The 11,497-nt window shown below is 45.0% G+C and overlaps 1 protein-coding gene across 2 annotated transcripts in view; it reads right to left on the bottom strand.

Moving 5' to 3' along the window:
* Positions 1–886: 886 nt before the first annotated feature.
* The window catches only part of prdm10 (PR domain containing 10), a 153,299-nt gene continuing 142,688 nt past the window's right edge, over positions 887–11,497 (bottom strand). For both annotated transcript variants that reach the window (XM_052040007.1, XM_052040008.1), the window contains exons 22-23: positions 10,747–10,847; positions 887–2,787 (exon numbers count right to left, since the gene is read on the bottom strand). In XM_052040007.1, the coding sequence (XP_051895967.1) occupies positions 2,614–2,787; positions 10,747–10,847 (275 nt within the window). In that variant the 3' untranslated portion in view covers positions 887–2,613. The remainder of the gene's footprint in view (positions 2,788–10,746; positions 10,848–11,497) is intronic.

Here is an 11,497-nt window from a genome sequence, read left to right as displayed (position 1 = left end):
ATGAGGCAGACGATGGAGAGCATGCACGGTACCCTGGAAGCAGGTGGAAGGGACTGGACCAGGGTGGACAACTTGGTGTCGAGGTAAGAGAATGGACCTACCAGGCCAGTCCTGTTTGTGGATCATGGGTCAGAGGCAGAAATGGGCATTACGGGGTTGGGGAACCATCAGGTTGGAGGCTGTGGAGGGGAGATCTCCAGAAGTTATGAGGTCCGTGGTGGTACGGGAGATAGTGACCTGATGCTTGTTGATGAGGTCATGGTTTGAGGTAGGTACAAGGTGTCCGAGAACTGCCGTCTGGCCTCTGCAAGGTAGTGACCAGTCCACCAGACCTTATCGGCAGCGCCCTGGTCTGTGGGCAGTTACTTTCCCCTCCCACACCTACTACATCTGCCCACCCCATCTCCTTTATTTGGTTCCATTGCTCCACCTTCCTTCCCCATCAGATTCCATCATCTGCAACACATCGTCACCGCCCCCCCCCCCCCCCCCCCAGCTTCTGTTGCTATTCCCCATCCTTCCCTTCTACATCTGCCAGTCAACTGCCCAACTCCCCCTCACCTGGTCTACCCATCACTTGCCACCTCATGCCCCACTCCTTCCCTTCTTTATACTGGCTACCTCCCCTCTTCTCTTTCCATCCATAGAAAGGGTCTCAACCCATTTTCCCTGCACTTCCTTTGGTCAAATTTTTGCTCAACTCTCCCAGTCTCTTCTTGTTTGACCTTTGCCTAATGGATCAATAAGCAGCCTCGAAAACATTTCTTCTTACAAGGGCTGTTCCTGTGAAAGTTGTTGAAATCCAACATGTGCATCGCCTTGTGATAATGCAAGGGGCAGACTTCATTGTCAGGTTTACACAACAGCAACAACAAACAATGCCAATTTTGGGTTTATGTTATTCTTCAAAATCCGATGACAAGGCATGAGATGTTAAACATGGCTGCAGTTCAGTTCCTTCTGTCAAGACAACATTCGGAGTTTATTTGGATTTTTTTTTGAAGTGATGCAGTATTCAAAATCCCTGTAACTCTTCCAAGTTAATAAATATGCAATTATATAACATGTCTGTTATATTCAGCTTTTGCCAAATAAATGTTCTGATAACTGAATAAAATTTAAAGATCTGAAGCAATACTTTGCCACATTAACACTGGCAGAAGTGCTGAGGTTTGGAATGTCCAGTTGCTGTCGCACATTTAGTGGGTGTATCACTGCCAATTCACACACATACGAGGGCAGGGACAGACCCACAGGAAGCACAAGGAACTGGAAATCATTCATGAGCCTGAATTATGAGTTACAATAATTTAAATAGTGTTAAGTTTTGGGTCCTTAGTAAACTTCTATCAGTAGAATTTCAGCCAAAAAGGTCAACATTTCCTGAAAGACAATGCAGCAGGTGAAGAGGCTCCTGCCCCATCCCGTAATATTCTGATCAGAAGAACACCAACCTTCATTTTCAGGAGATCACAGTGTCAGCAAATGAAAAAGAAAATCAGATGATAACCCAGGAGTTGAAATTACATTCCAAATCGTTGCAATTTAAGGAGCCCAGACTTTGGATCTGTGGTCCTGCCCTCCTCTTTGCAGTATCCTGGCTCCTTACACACAGGGGTGTTGGAGGTAAGCAGCAATCAGTGGGGTAGGATACATGCTGGAGAGAAGAGCAGAGTCACAGAATCCACATTTATATTTTTATTGATCTTTAAACACTTTTAGAACAGAGCTTCTCTAATTATACAATCACAGAAGTTTGCAATTAACATAAACTTTTAAATAATAAAGCATTAAAATCTCATTCATTAAAACTTTTCCATCTTGGTCTGTTTAGAACGAGTGAAGAGAATACATCTCCAGACCCTAGCATGCTCCGGTCTGCGTGTGTGCTTGCTATGTTTGCCTCGGGTTCAAGCCGACCAGACTGCACTCATCCCAGTCCAAGTCTGGGGAACAGACCCAGAAAAGAACATGACCCACAGGAGGAGGCAAGTGTCTCAGCCTGAGAAATGGCACAAGTTCAGCAATGAATTTTCCTGTTGATTTGTCTCTTACAAACTCACCCTAACTTTAGTCACTGAGAATCCAGCTCACTGTCTCCAGCTCTGCAGCCTTAGTGGACTTTTGATTAATAATACCATGTCCTCAGCTTTATACTCCCAAATGACATCAGAGTTCATCTGGGGCGCAGTCTCTCTCAGCAGGTCGTAGACACGCAGCTTCCTTGGTCAAAAGGCAATTGGAACGATTGGTTGTGAGGGTTTGTGAACAGAGCTGGTCAGTTCATCAGTGCTTTGCCACCTGATTTCTTTCAGCTTCCTCAATCATTTCTCTAAAAACAGGGTCCAACTCCTTTGCAATGACGTAATCAGCTCGATCTCACTGAGCTCACACTATCATCAGCAACCCCAATTTCTTGCTTTCCTGCCCTTTGCTCTAATACTTCATCTGAAGGGTAGGTGATGAGGGAAGGGACGTGTGGAAGGGAAAAGCTGTAAACCTAAGTCTCTGCTCTCTCGCTTTCCTTTTATAAAATGCATGCCACAAGGTGCAGCTCCACTCCCAGTGGAGCTGGTATGAATTTGGGGAGGAACAGTGTCCAGCAAGTGACTGCTAGGGCTTTGTGATTGGCACCTCAGTAGTTCCATTCCCATTAGCTGTTGAGGTAATGATGAATTGCGCATTCTGCTGCTGTAGGGACGTGTCTGTCTGTGTCTGAGGCACATCAAGTCTCGAGTTCTGCTTCAAGTCCATCTCAGTCTGTCCTTCTGATATCACATAGTGAGTCTGAGGGGAGAAAACATGTCAAAGATTGTGCATTGATCATGAAGTTCTAAATATCAGCATACTGGTCGTTTGACATCCAGTCCTATGTGAACCAAAATATCCTCCTCTTAGATATTCGGAACATCAAACCCCTCATCTACAGTGTTCACCACTAACTGTTGCCAAACCACATCTCTTTTCCAAACAACTGCCCAGACTATTTGATATCCCAGTTGCCCCTGAACACAGCAGACATAGCAGAACTAGAAAACAGGGGGAACATAATGGCAGCAGAAAAAAGAGCAATCATCCTAATAGGTGTGGTCTATAGACCACCTCACGGGGGAAGGAGATGGGGAAGAAATGTGCTGACAAATTAAAGAATTTAATTAACTAAAAAGTCAGGTTGAGGAGAAAAGAGTATGGAATTAATACAATGCGTAAAGGCCTCCTTTCTAATCTGAATTTACAAAAAGCCATTCAAGAGAGGATTTGCTTTTGGTTCCAGTAATGGGGAATGAACCAGAGCAGAAAAAGCAAGTAAGGCAACAGTGACCACAATATAAAACTCTGAGATGATAAGAGATAAAATCTGTTAATAAATTGCAGAAAATCTGCTTCTGATGGACTGAACTTGGGAAGATAAAATGAAAAGGAGTGAAACAGAACTGTTCCTGAGGGGCAACTAAAGTAACCTTAGAACTTAAGAAAGAAGGGAAAGGAAAATCTAAGAGTTCTTTGAGGATGTGATTAGTATAATAGATAAGGGGGAACAGAAGAATATAACATACTAATAAAGAATATAGTAGATTTTACAGGATTGAGAGCGGGAAGCAGTTTGGAGAGCAAGTCTCGTTGCTTAACTAATTGGGCAGCAGCTGCCAATAAAAAGGAAAGCTCAAACGGAGCAGCCATTGTAGGAGAGGCTCAGTGTAAGAGTGGGGTCTTGAGACTTTGGCTCAAGAGGCTTCAGCGTGAAGAGGCGGAGTATGTGAGCGGAGGCCAAGGTGAGGCTCAGATAAGGTCTCTTTTTCTTATTGCACAGTTCAGAGCACTGGGAATGGCAGGCAGGGCAGTAGTTTGCTCCTCTTGCAGGAGGCTGGAAATCAGGGAGACCTCCAGTGTCCCTGATGACTACACCTGTGAGAAATGCATCAGGCTGCAGCGCCTTACAGACTGTTAGGGAACTGGAGCTGGATGAACTCTGGATCATTCAGGAAACTAGGAGATGATGGACAGGAGTTACCGGGAGGCAGTCACACCTAGGTTGCACGATGCAGGTAGCTGGGTGACCGTCAGGGGAGGGAAAGGGAACAGGTCTGTGCAGGGGACCCCTGTGGCCGTTCCCCTCGATGACAAGTATATCATTTTATATACTGTTGGGTGGGGGGACACCCTACCAGGGGAAAGCCACAGCGGCCAGGTCTCTAGAATTGAGTTTGACTCTGTGGCACAGGGGGGAAGGGGGGAGACTGTGGTGGTGATAGGGGATTCATTGGTTAGGGGAACAGATAGGAGATTCTGTGGACGAGAATGAGATTCCCAGATGGTAAGTTGCCTGCCAGGTGCCAGGGTCAGAGACATCTTAGATCGAGTCCACTGCATTCTTAAGGGAGAGGGAGATCAGCCAGAAGTCATGGTGCTCATTGGTACCAACAACATAGGAAAAGGACTAGGTCCTGAAGAGGGAATATCGGGAGTTAGGAAAGAAGCTGAAAAGCAGGACCTCAAGGGTGGTAATCACTGGATTGCTGCCTGTGCCATGTGCCGGTGAGGGTAAGAATAAGAAAATATGGCAGATGAATGCATGGCTGAAGAGTTGGTGCAGAAGCCAGGGTTTCAGATTTTTGGATCACTGGGATCTCTTCTGGGGAAAGTACAACCTGTACAAAAGGGACAGGTTACACCTGAACTCAAGAGGGACCAACGTCCTTGTGGGCAGGGTTTAAACTAGGTTGGCAGGGGGATGGGAACCAGAGTGTTAGGTCAGATGATGGAGCAGCTGGTGTTAAGGTAGACAGAGGCATTATGCGGAGAGACTGTGAGGAAGGAAATTATAGGCTGGTTAGCCTGACTTCAATGGTTGGTAAGATGTTAGAGTTCGTTATTGAGGATAAGATTTCGGGGTACTTGGAAGCACATGATAAAATAGGCTTGGCAGAATGGGCAAACATTGACAGATGGATACAGCGTAGGGAAGTGTATGGTCATGCACTCTGGTTGAAGAATAAAAGACATAGACTGTTTTCTAAACGGGGAGCGAATTCAGACATCGGAGGTGCAAAGGGACTTGGGAGTCCTAGTGCTGGATTCCCTAAAGGTTAACTTGCAGGTTGAGTTGGTAGTATGGAAGGCAAATGCAATGTTAGCATTCATTTTGAGAGGACTAGAATATAAAAGCAAGGATGTAATGCTGAGGCTTTATGTGGTGCTGGTCAGACCATATATGGAGTATTGTGAGCAGTTTTGGGCCCCATATCAAAGGATGTGCTGGCGTTGGAGAGGGACCAGAGGAGGTTTACGAGAATGATCCCAGGGATGAAAGGGTTAATGTATGAGCAGCATTTGATGGCGCTGGAGGTCAGAAGGACAGATGGTTGGGTGGGGGGGGGGGGGGGGGGGGGGGGTGGAATCTCATTGAAACTGACCGAATATTGAAAGGCCTGGATAGAGTGGATGTGGAGAGGATGTTTCCAGCAGTGGGAGAGTCTAGGACCAGAGGGCACAGCCTCAGAATAGAAGGACGTCCCTTTAGAACAGAGATGAGGAGGAATTTCTTTAGCCAGAGGATGGTGAATCTGTGGAATTCATTGCCACAGACGGCTGTGGAGACAGTCATTGGGTGTATTTAAAATGGAGGTTGATAGGTTCTTGATGAGTAAAGTTTCAAAGATTACGGGGAGAAGGTGGGAGAATGGGGTTGAGGGAAAAATAAATCAGCCACGATCGAATAGTGGAGCAGACTCAATGGGCCAAATGGCCTAATTCTGCTCCTATGTCTAAATGGTGAGAAACATCTCCCCAAAGCAGGGTGCACAGTTTTAAAGTAAAGGGAAGGTTTAGAGGGGAACTGAGGAAGAATTTTTTCACCCAGAATGTGGTTGAAATCTAGAACACACAGTCTGGGGTGATAATGGAGCCAGGAACGCTCACAACATTTAAGAAGTTTCAAAACGAACACTCAAAATGCCAAGGCATTTAAGGCTATGGACCAAGTGCTGGAAAATAGGATTAATGTGGGGAACAGGGTGGGCTGAAGGGCCTGCTCTTGTGCTGTGTGACCTGACGAGAAGATATCATAGGGTTAACACTCGGCTTAACATTAGTGACAGAAAAAATTCCTGACTAAAGAGAGAACAGAACATCTAGATACATGAACCATGAATTGTCAGTATAATTTCAAAAGGAAAAAAATTGCCCTACAAGTCTTACTGTAGTTTTTGAAGAGACCACAGAGAGCAGACAGTGGTAATGAAGAATATCTACTTTATCCAGTCTTTCAAGCCTATCAGTAAAGAGTCCCACAAACTGAAAGAGTCCCTGAAAGGTCACAAACTGCCGAGCCAGGGGACAAGCAGCAGAATGGACTGCCAGCTGGCTTCGCGTCATTGAGAGAGAGTAAAATGTAAGTAGTCACAGTGGGAGAGAGAAGGTTGTGGTGTTCCAAAGGGACAGAGTTGGGCACAATTTACATCAGAAATCAGTTTTCCAGCATTTTTGTTTATATTTCAGATTTCTAACATCTGCAGTTTGTTTGATTTTCTAAATTTATGGATTGTGCCACATTATGGAGTGTAGACAATACTGAGAAGGACTGCAGATGATGCCATGAGAACATTGATAAACAGGTACATAATTGACCTGTGAATATTGCATAAATATGAAGTGCTACAGTTTGGTCAGAAGCCAGAGAGTCATACAGCACAGGAACAGGCTCTTCGGCCCACCACACCAGTGCCATTTTTGCACAGACGTTGCATATTATTTGGAAGATGCACATTTGTGTTTGAATGTGATCTGTGTTGCAGGTCAGTGGGAAGGGAGACTGGGTAGAGTTTGCTGGAAGCAGCAACAGAACTCTCTGCATGAACAATTTCAAGGAGAATGAGGTGGCTTGTGAAAGTAATGCTGTTATTTGGGATTCACTCGATCAACAACATGTGTGCCTTCCATGTGCTGGTTTAAGGTCATGGATAACAACAGAAGAAATGCAAGAAGAATGTTCGATAAAATATATAGCACTCTCCCACATGGGTCACTGTGCACTAGTATTAATTCAGACACCACTAAAGTACATAACATGGGTTTCCCCAGGTGCACTGGTTTCCTCCCACATTCCAAAGACAGGCTAGAGATTAACTGGCTGCTGCAATCGGGGGAATTGATAGCTATGTGAGAGAAATCAGTTACAGAGAAGAAAGTGGGGGAATGGAACTTGTAGAAGTCCTACTATCATTGACATGATGGGCCAAATGGCCTCCTCCTGTGCTGTAAAGGGAATTCAAATATGCCAATCACTACAAGTTGTCCCACAAGTGAGCAAAGCCTTAAATAAAGCAAATCAAGTCCTCATGTTTATTTTTAGATGGCAGAATTTGACAATAGGTAAGCTCTCTAAAACCAGTATCAGACCTTGGTTCGGTGACAACGTACTGGAATTGATACTGGTGTATTGTAAGAAAGGTAGAGGCACCAGAGAGGGTGCAGAGAAGATGTACAAAGATGATCCCAAAAATGCAATGATATCCATATCAGGAAAGGACTAATAGACTAGACCCCTGTCCTCCAGCAAAAAGGAGGCTGGGGGGTGACCTCGTGGAGATCTTTAAAATGGTGGAAGGTTCTGACAGTGTGGGTACAGAGAAAGTTTCCACTTGTGGGAAGAGCATAACTAGAGGTTGGTGTTATAAAACAATCATCAAGAAATCCTATCGGGAACTTACCCAAAGCAGGCGAGAATATGGAACCCACTGCCACAGTAAGTGATTGAAGCCATTGCTTTAGATGCACTTAAGGGAGGGTTGAGAGATAAGGGAGAGGGGAATAGAGGGTCACACTGATAGACTGAGACGAGGAAAAATGGGAAAAAGTTCATGAAGCATAATCGATAGCATGGACTGCTTCTGTGCCATGATTCCCATGTAATCTGAATGCCTTTTGAAATTCCAGGTGTAAATCCATTGGTTTACCCTTGACCTCACAATTTACCTCATTATGGCCTTGCACCTTATTGTCTACCTGCACTGTACTTCCCTGTAGCTGTGACACTTTACTCTGTACTGTTGTGTTTTACCCTGTACTACCTCAATGCACTGTGTAATGAATTGACCTGTACGATCGGTATGCAAGACAAGTTCTTCACTGGACCTCGGTACAAGTGAAAATGATAAACCAATAGCAGTATCAACCATTTCTTAAATGAACTACAGTGGAGTTTATTTAAACATAATTTTCCTCACTTTAGGATCATGTTCAGTCTTTTTTGATTTTCTAAGTGTCTTTACCAAGTCCTTCAAAATAGATTGCTACATTTTCCCCAACCACTGGTGTCAGGCAAACTGGTCCGCAGTTCCCTATTTTTTCTCTCTTATTCAAAAGTGTTGTTACATTTAGGGTGGCACAGCTTGAGGAGCTGCTGCCTCACAGCTCCAGAGACCAGGTTCAATCCTGACCTCAATTCAGGTGCTGTCTGAGTAGAGTGTGCACATTCTCCCTGTGACTGCTTGGGTTTCCTCCCACATCCCAAAGATGTGAACGTATTGGTATTGGTTTATTATTGTCACTTGTACCAAGGTACAGTGAAAAACTTGTGTTGCACACCGATCGTACAGGTCAATTCATTACACAGCAGTTAGTTGGCCACTGTAAATTGCCCCTAGTATGTAGGTGAGTGGTAGAATCTGGGGGGAGCTGATGAGGATGTGGGGAGAATAAGATGCGATCGGTGTAGATTTCCCGCAGGTGGATGCTTGATGCTCGGCATGGACCAGGAAGAGCTGAAGGGCCCAATTCATCCTGCGTGACTGCACGATAATGACCGTCTTCCCAGAAGCTGGGGGATCCTGGAAGTTCATTGCTAATGCAGCCATCAGACTAACAGGTGGAGTCTACACTCCACCTCACAGAGAAAGGGAGTTTGAGGAAGAAACATGGAGAGAATTAGGGAAATGATGGATCCCTCAGACACAGACCAACTGACTCTCTACTGGGAGAGGAATTTGCTCCACCTTGAGCAGACAGCCTGTACATCTCCCTGACCTGCAGTGACAGGCGGCATACTAGAAGACATTATTGACATCTCCAGCTCCAGCATGGAAGGAGAGAGGAGCACAAATATTAGGGGCCACTGTGACCTTGACTGCCACAGGTGATAGTTCAGGTACGTCTCTGTGACACACTGTTTGGCAGATCTCCATGACCACCTCCTCAGAAAGTGGGGTGCACAGACAATTCTCCTGTGACCTGTGGTCACTAAACACAGAGCAAGCCCTCTGAGCCAGAGCTACCTTCTCCCCTACTCTTTTGGACCTTCACTCTTTCTCCCAGTCAGGCTAGAGACTGAGCCGGACCACCACCATTCTTCACAGCAAAAAGGGACACATTGAATTCCTGACCCAGCACCGTATGCAGCCAGCTGAGGCAGATGTAAACCTGCTGAGTGGCACACTGTGCTCAAAATGTGTGCTCACGGTTAGAAGCAAATCAATACCTGTGGTGCACAATCAATAGTATTAAGTGGCCCAATTTTGTAACCGATCAAACTAACCTCGCTAAACCTATGTAAAATGTTAAACATTAGTTGACATCAGCTGGAATATTATGTATAGTTCCAAGCAAGACACCATAGTGAAGGCTTTAGTGAGGACACAGAAGGGATTGTTTAAAATGGTATCAGTTGCTAAGTCGCATGGAGAGACTGGAGAAGCTGTCAGTGTTCTCAGAGCAGAGATACTTAAGGGAGGATTTGAAAAACCATGTACAGTACTGAAAGCACATAAGGAAAGACTGTGGGCAGATGGGTCAGTAACCACACATTAAAGGCGACTGGTGTTTTATGTGCCCAACAGCAATATACACTGCCTGAGGTGTTGGAAGAATGTGGAGGTGATATTCAAAGAATTGAATAAACACGAGGAAAAACAATACACAATGCAGCAGTGGGGGTACAGCACATGGTCTGCATCTAACATAATTCAACCAAAGAGCCAGCACTGACAACGGGCTGATCAGCCTCCTCCCGTGATGCATCATTCTATGATTAAAGATATTAATGAAAGCTCCCAGAGCTGCTTAAACATTTCAGTTAAAACACTAAAAGGATATGTATAGGAGTGAGTATAGAAGTTAGGATGTCATATTGCAGTTGTACAAGACGCTGATGAAGCCGCATTTGGAATATCGTGTTCCGTTTTAGTCACCCTGCTATAGGAGAGATGCCATTAGGCTGGAAAGAGTGCGGAGGAGATTTATGTTGCTGTGACTCAAGGGACTGAGTTAGGAAGAGAGGTTGACCAGGTTGGGACTTCCATCATTGTGCGTAGGAGAATGAGGGGTGATCTTTTAGAGGTATATAAAATCATGAGGGGCACAGTCTTTTTCCTAGGGTTTGGGAATCAAGAACTAGAGGGCACAGGTTTAAGGTGAGAGGGGAGAGATTTAATAGGAACCTGAGGGCTACTTTTTCATGCAGATGATGGTCAGTGTATAGAACGAGCTGCCAGAGGAAGTAGTTGAGGCAGGTAAATTAACAACATTTAAAAGGCATTTAGATAGGTTCATGGATAGGAAAGGTTTAGAGGCATATGGGCCAAATGGGACTAGCTTTGATGGGCATCTTGGTCAGCATGGACCAGTTGGGCTGAAGGTCCCCTTTCTGTGCTGAGAGACTCTCTGGCGTTTTCAAATACAGGGAAAAACATGTCAACACTAGAAGCTGCAATATCCTGTTGATATGGTCAACAAGCCAAAATAAACACTTACCTGTGTCACTGCCTTCATCTGGCCGCTGTTCACTGTGGCTACAGGAGCCTCTGCAATAACGTACTGCGTTTGAGGAATGGTCATCATCTGAATCTCAGAAGCTGCAACACAAAGAAAAACGGAAAGAATTTCATTGTGAATTGGAACAGTGTGTGAGTGAACATAGAGCTCCACAGTATAGCCAGCAGCCCCAGCAACGGTAACAAACACTCACAAACATACAATGCCTTTGGCATAGTAAAACATACCAAGGCATCTTTTAAAAATGATACCAGACAAAATTTGACATTGAGCTGCAGCAGAAAATATTAGAACAAGTGACCAAAAGTTTGCTTGAAAAGATCGGTTTTATGAAATATTTTGAAGAGAGGTCGTAGAGTCATTCAGTATAGAAACAGGCCCTTCGGCCCATCGTGACCATACTGGCCATCAACTACTTCTCTATACTAATCCCATTTACCCAGCATGCTGGACCATAAGCCTATTGTGCCTTGGTGATTCAAGTGCTCACCCAGATACTACTTACATGTTGTGAGAGTTACTACCTCCCCCGCCTCCTCAGGCAGTGCGTTCCTGATGGAAACCGCTCTGGGTGAAACAAAATCTTCCTCAGATCCTCTCTAAACCTCTTGCTCCTCACCTCAAACCCAAACCCTCTGGTCATAGACACCACTGTAATGGGGAAAAGTTTATTAATATCTACCAGCTGTACCCCCTGCCCTGCTCTTATATTATGTGCTCCGCCTAATGA

The sequence above is a fragment of the Pristis pectinata genome, chromosome 27 (assembly GCF_009764475.1).
Source record: "Pristis pectinata isolate sPriPec2 chromosome 27, sPriPec2.1.pri, whole genome shotgun sequence".
NCBI classification, from domain to species: domain Eukaryota; kingdom Metazoa; phylum Chordata; class Chondrichthyes; order Rhinopristiformes; family Pristidae; genus Pristis; species Pristis pectinata.
Note: the sequence above shows the minus strand (reverse complement) of the source record. Positions and strands in the feature narration are given on the sequence as shown.